A 7,359-nucleotide genomic window follows, 5' to 3' on the forward strand; every position below is an offset into this window, starting at 1 on the left:
TAACACTCCGTGTTATAACAATTGACTTGTGACGATTGCATCTCAAAGTATAAGAAAACAATTTTGAGTCGATTCAATATGATCGTTCTTCCAACATCATTTTCTCAATGTTGTTTTAGTACTATTGTTACACTTATTGATATCCTAAGATCCGAAAAACGTGATCACCAACAACACTTGAGCTGGTCTTAGAGGCGTGACTAGGAATCATATTTTACCGTTTATCATTCCACACATGTATATTATTTTTTCACCGAATCGCATATTCCAGGATCAAAGCCGTTATAGCATAGAATATAAACTCTTAATTATAAACATGGAAAAATGATAATACAATATTATTGCCTCTAGGGCATATTTCCAACAGTTCACATATATCACATGTACCCTACCTTTCGGGAGATTGTGATAGTGAGGATTCATATTTTTCATGTATGTTTCTCTTTGGAATCTTCTAAACACCGACACAACTCTCTCTCTCCCTCTCCCTACCCCCCCTCTCTCAACACCTTCAGTAATGGGGGAGGGTATGAAGCTAGTTCACTCGTCAATAGAATCTATTGCAACAAGCATGAACTTATGTTGCTTGTTGGTGTCTTACCAATCAGATCCACTGTCTATCAATAAAATGGATGCGATTTTCACTATAGGATGCAAGTTTTCAACTTGAACACTTTCCACAGATCCACTTCATTCAACTAGTGAAAAAAAGATATTATTTTTACCTTCTATCGATCCACTAGCAAGAGCATAACTCCATATCCCCCCTATATGGACGTACATGAATCCAAAACAAATAAATTTGTGTCGTGAAAGTGAAGTGCCTATTCTATGGAGGACCGATGGCGATGAATTCTTAGAGAACGCCAAGTCTATATCCATTGCCGGCAGTGACAATGTCACGACTGCGATCATCCCAACCACGTATGTCCTGACCACCTTATTATTGATCCATGTGCATGTTGTTCATGCCAATTTCAAAGATGTGATAATTCAATCTCTTCGCACATACTCATAAGTCTAGTTTCCAGTATGTGATCAATATTGCTAGCACACGTGCCACGTTTTATTCCGTATTACATTATTGTAAACTCACTAATTATTCCAACATCAAGTAAGGTCAACCTTTTTATTTTCTTCAAGCATGTACGATTATAATATGACAACCTAGTCTCTCTACAAATAAGATATTTTCTCGATACTAGTGAGATTTGTGTAAGCCATAGGAAGATTAGTCACGTTGGTTGCATGTCGCCTTCACAAGGACCTGTGTTTTACAGGATTTGTGTAGTCCCCAACTAGGGGAAAACTTCAATGGATGATTGTAATGCCAACCTTTTCTCTATCTGAGCTAAGGAATTCTCATGATGCTTGTGTTATAATCATGGCATGTTTTTATGTTGATGTAGTTAAGAATGTTTTATGTGACTCAACTAGAAGGTTTGGTCATGAAATGAAGGTAACACAAGGCATGTTGTCTAAGGAATATAATTCATTTTATGAACTAAGACAATCATTTGTACGATGGTACCTATGTGTAGGGGAATAAGTTTACTACTTTTGTGTAGAAGAAATCTCATTAGCCAACCAAAATGTTTATATCTCCCAGTTATGACTTAAATGATCTTGGTGATACCTCATGCACTATTTATATTGAGATTCACCAGGACATAGGTCCGAAAGGAGTATAAGTTTGTTATGCTCACATACATGGACAGAGTGCGAAAGAAAAACATTATGTCCAAATACTCAACCTTACTCCTAAAGTCAAGGGCAATAAAGCTATACATTTTAATGTTCGAAAAACTAATTTTAAACCGATCAGACAATGTGAGTTCCTTATGTATAAGTTGTCAGCGCATAATATGTATTAAGTATGAACATGTCCTTATTTGCGGCAAGGATAACTTACAAATATGCATTCAATCAAAACGTGGACCACTCGAAAACCTTTATCGAGCTTTGCAATATATGCAAGGAAATAAAGAATGCATGCTCACTTATGAGGAGTCTAAAAATCAGAAAATTTGGGTTAGTTGGATATTGTTTGGTGAGGTGTGCAGATATTAATAATTCCATGTAATATTACATCTACATCCTCACGTATGGAGCTAAATTACGGAGACGCTCCAAAAGAACAATCATGGCATTATTAGTGATGCGAAATTTTTCTGTGGCATGTTAAGAGGCTATTGAGCATGTTGTATGCCGAAGGATTTTTTTTTCTTCAAAGTAAAAGTGATAGACAACATCATTAAACTACTTAATATGATTATGAGCATGCATTCCTCTATGCGAGTAATAACAAGTCAATTGGTGTTGCCAAAGCCATTGCCATTATGTATCTGTTGTGAAAGATAGAGTGCATGATCCAACTTATGATATTGGACTTATAATTTTTTGCGGTTCCGCCCCTACAGGCTCACAACCCATTCTTTTATGATCATATTGTCGGCATTGGTTTAGAAAGCCTCTTGATTCCGGAAACGAGGACCATGAAATAAATTAACTACCATAAAATGTTAAAATATTATGTTTATCATTTGGATATAGAATGATGTACTATACATTCTGAGTACTGATGTTAAGTGGCATCTCACTAGTCACTGTAACACTTTACGTTGGCGTGTTATTTTTATCGAGAGTGGGCATATGATGTTTGTTAATCTTACGATCAATGGTAGAATGTTGGATGTTGATCTTGGCTAGCAGCCGAGATAGAAAGCCAACGGAATGTGACCCACCACATGCCACATACGTACACCGTAAGTCCATGGTCGGAGGTGCCAACCAACGATTTGATTTTGGTTCCGACTCTGTAGTACCTGATATATAAAGGGAAGAATCCCACCAGTTTAATACTCCCTTCATTTATAAATATACAAGTCTTTTTAGAGATTTTCCTAGTGACTATATACGGATGTATATAGACGTGTTTTAGAGTGTAGATTCACTCAATTTTGCTTCGTATGTAGTTTATATTGAAATCTCTAAAAAAACTTATATCTAAAAACGGAGGGAGCACTAACGATTTTACATGGTAGGTGTGGTTCCCCCTATGTCGATCCTAAGGTGGTGCTGAGAGAGAGGCTAAGACCATCTCTACCGCATACCACCATGAGGGCTACGTCTTTGCCTAAGATGGCCATGGGTGTCTTATGCTCTTACCAGTTTTTGCTCTTATCTAATGCGGTGTTCTAATCATTAGATCAATATCCTATTTCTGTTAAGGCTTAAGACAAGTTATCCTAACACTTCAAAAGATGATTAACTAACAAGCTATCCTAACTCTTAACAAGCTAGTCACGTTGGTTACATGTCGCCTTCGCGAGGACCTGTGTCTTAAAGGGTTTGTGTAGGCCCGTAGCTAGGAAAATATATCGGCGAATGAGTTTGTTAGAGTTGAGTTTTTCTTTTTTGAAAGGTTGTTAGAGTTGAGCTAGACCCATTCCATGCCGCGCATCAACAACTTTTCTGTCTAGGGAGCAACACTGAGCCAATTGATACACTTGAAAAATCAAGCTGCCCACGTATGAAATGTAGTAATTGCGCGGCGGATTGATGATGATATGACCTGCGCGTACTGTGCTAGCGCTCGCTTGGCACTATAATTGGCACTAACAAACGCACCAAAAATATCCATGCTTTGCACTACACTCGCCGAGCTGGCTATACGATCGAGCAGCATGAGCCCGTCCATCGTCACCGTCTCGCTCGCCGCTGCCGCCGCCCTCGTCGCGATGGTGCGCGTCGGGCCGGAGGAGCTGGCCAGCCGGCTCTCCGAGGTCCGGCCGGTGCACCTCTTCTTGGCCTGCTTCCTTCCGGCCGCGGCTACCGTCCTGTATCTCATGCTGCGTCCCCGCGCGGTGTACCTCGTCGACTACGCCGGCTTCCGCACCCCGCACACCTGCCGCATCCCCTTCGCCAGCTTCCTGGAGCACGCCAAGCTGCTGCCCGAGCTCAACGAGCGCAGCATCCGGTTCATGACGCGCCTGCTGGAGCGCTCGGGGCTCGGGGAGGAGACCTGCCTGCCGCCGGCGCACCACTACATCGGCACGCACAAGTACTGCACCGTCGACGCCGCCCGCGCCGAGTTCGAGCTCGTCGCCTTCTCGGCCATCGACGACCTGCTCGCCAAGACCGGCATCGCCCCCGAGGCCATCGACATACTCATCGTCAACTGCAGCATGTTCTGCCCCACGCCGTCCCTGGTCGACATGATCGTGAACAAGTACAAGCTGCGGAGCGACATCCGCAGCATGCACCTCTCCGGCATGGGGTGCAGCGCGGGGCTCATCGCCGTGGGGCTCGCGAGGAACCTGCTGCAGGTGGCCCCCCACGGCGCGCACGCGCTGGTCGTCTCCACGGAGACCATCACGCCCAACTACTACCTCGGCACCGAGCGCGCAATGCTCCTGCCCAACTGCCTCTTCCGCATCGGCGGCGCGGCCGCGCTGCTGTCGACGTCCCCGGCGAAGGCCCGGTTCCGCCTGAAGCACCTCATACGCACGCTCACCGGCGCGCAGGACAGCGCGTACCGGTGCGTGTTCCAGGAGGAGGACGGCGAGGGCCACCGCGGGATCAACCTCAGCAAGGACCTGATGAACATCGCCGGCGACGCGCTCAAGGCCAATATCACCGCGATGGGGCCGCTCGTCCTGCCGGCCAGCGAGCAGCTCAAGTTCGCCTTCTCCTTCGTCGCGCGGAAGGTGATCAACAGGCGGGTGAAGCCGTACATCCCCGACTTCCGCACGGCGTTCGAGCACTTCTGCATCCACGCCGGCGGCCGCGCGATCATCGACGAGCTGCAGAAGAACCTCGGGCTGTCCGACGAGCAGGTGGAGGCGTCGCGGATGACGCTGCACAAGTTCGGGAACACGTCGAGCAGCTCGCTGTGGTACGAGCTGGGCTACATCGAGGCCAAGGGCCGCATGCGCAAGGGCGACCGCGTGTGGATGATCGGCTTCGGGTCCGGGTTCAAGTGCAACGGCGCGGCGTGGGAGTGCATCCAGCCCGCGCGCAACGCCGACGGGCCGTGGGCGACCTCCATCCACAGATACCCGGTGGACATTCCCGACGTTCTCAGCCATTAACCGACCACCGTCGGCCATCGAGAGGATTACAGTTCGTCATGCTCGTGTTTCATCAAGTAATTTGTCTACGCCATTAACCGTTTGCGGCCCGAAGGATTACCGTTCATCATGTTCACGTTGTGTCAAATAATATACTGTAATTTGTCTACGCCATTAACCGTTTGCGGCCCAAATAATATCCTGTTCACGTTCTTTCAATCACCTATTAATCTTCATTGAACAATGTTTTAAATATTCATTGTCAAGTACGTAACTTGTTTGTATAATTTTAAATTTATCTTTGTGTTGGTTAATTATTTTGAAAACAATCCCACTCGACAAATATCTCAGGACACATATGTGTACACTAGCATAGTTATTGGTTGATGGACACATGACATCAAACCGATAGTAATACAAATGCATGCTAGGACACTTGGGGTTGGGTCGACATGGTATGAGACCCCGCGTGAAAGATCCATTCCTACATGCCATTGCCATCAATTGATCCCATGCACAATGTGCATTATTAGACACATGTATGTTTTTTTATGTACTTGGGATGTATTAGTACCTAATAATATGAAATGCCACTCCTTTACTGGATAATTATAAATGTTTATTTTTTTGCTTTGGCATTAACCATCATGCAAGACATGATCAATCAATATAGAGACTTCCCCCTCCTCAGCCGTGCAAGAGAAGTTTTGATCTCGCGAGTAGTCCGGATTTATAAATAAATAGCCATGATCCTCACGGTTACTTACTCTTATGTACGAGTGATCCCAAGTCACATGGTGGAGTTTCCGCAAAAAAAAAAGTCACATGGTGGAGAAATGGTGGTTGCACTAAATAGACAAGAATGACGCACACTTGCACTTTGATTTTGACCCATACCACGAGGCATATACTCCCTCCATTTTTATTTACTCTTCATATTAGCTTTGTCTAAAGTCAAACTTTATATACTTTTAACAAGTTTGTAGAAAAATATATTAGCATATACACCACCAAATATATATCATTGGATTCATCATTGCATATACTTTGACATCATACAAATTTGTTACTGTAAATATTCATATTGTTTTCTACAAACTTGGCCAAAATTTATAAAGTTTGACTTCAGTCAAAACCAATATGCGAAGTAAATAAAGACGGAGGGAGCATGATTGCATGCAAGTATTGCTACTATTGGTCCATTGCCGTGTAGTTGTACTTTGTACATTTGTAAGCACATAAAGATCAACAAAATAACACGTCCACACGTATGCATATAAGCCATTCGAACACCAATAATTGTCTAAATTCTTGCGGGCCTAGAATTGAAATTCTAATTAACCTCTAACGCAGAGACTCATTATAGTATATAGGAACACTTATTTAACGAGAGGGACGATGGAATTACGGTCATGCGTTTGAAAGCTATAGCTAGCCACCACCTTCCACCTCGCCCAAACCACAACTTAATTTTCTTTCACGTTGTCTGTCCTATTTCTAATTCAGTGTTGTTTTTTTGCATGAGGTGACACACACACACGTAAAGAAGGGCCTCAACATGGTGCATGCCAATATGCAAGCTCGTCGGCGTGTTTGCTGTTGCAAAAGGCATGAATGATTGCTTACATACAAGCTGAGCGTGATCCTTGTCTGTCTCACTCGTTGCTCGACATGGACATTGCCGGGAATAATAACTACCTTCGCTCTCGTCCTAATGTACGTTCCAAACTTGATGAAATTCAGTACACCTAGAACAAATCGGAGGCTATGTCACACACACACACACACGGGAATTAGGTTGCGGTTTACGGTTGGAAGTCGGAGACCTTCAAGGCCGTCAAGCCCTTGATTAATTGGCCGTGCGTAGCCGCCGGGTGCCGGTGGTTGTCCCGTTAGCTGCCGGACAGTGCCCCTGGGCCTTATCTTCGCAACCTTACATGCCCATGTGGCAAGCCACTCTCACTGTGATCAATGCCTTGACGACGGACGTGGCAAAGATGTCGTTGACGTACGTCAAATGATTTGCTAGCCGGGCAATCAAGCGCTATTCCCGGCCGCATCACGTACCGACTCAAATGACATTAAGGCACAAGTTGGCGAGTGAAGGCAACACCACTTTACCATCTTTGCTTTATGTTTATATACTAGCACAAATGCGCACGGGAGAAAATACCAGTTCTTATGAAGCACGATTGCCTGGTCAAGGAGCTACGTCAAGGGACAACGGTCCCTGATGATAAGAAATGATGCATAATTTGAGGATCACGACCTAGAGCTTAGGACATGG

General features: G+C 44.5%; 1 protein-coding gene across 1 annotated transcript; it reads left to right on the forward strand.

The window, feature by feature from the left end:
- Window positions 1-3,421: 3,421 nt before the first annotated feature.
- Window positions 3,422-5,291, forward strand: LOC123098476 (3-ketoacyl-CoA synthase 6). The gene has a single exon (XM_044520465.1). It carries the CDS (start codon window positions 3,642-3,644, stop codon window positions 5,091-5,093), a length of 1,452 nt encoding a protein of 483 aa, XP_044376400.1. The 5' UTR covers window positions 3,422-3,641; the 3' UTR covers window positions 5,094-5,291.
- Window positions 5,292-7,359: the final 2,068 nt, after the last annotated feature.

This window comes from Triticum aestivum, chromosome 4D, assembly GCF_018294505.1.
Source record: "Triticum aestivum cultivar Chinese Spring chromosome 4D, IWGSC CS RefSeq v2.1, whole genome shotgun sequence".
In the NCBI taxonomy this organism is placed as follows: domain Eukaryota; kingdom Viridiplantae; phylum Streptophyta; class Magnoliopsida; order Poales; family Poaceae; genus Triticum; species Triticum aestivum.

Coding starts and splice junctions, on each gene's coding strand:
- LOC123098476 (XM_044520465.1), top strand. CDS start 3,642: ATGCTTTGCACTACACTCGCCGAGCTGGCTATACGATCGAGCAGCATG.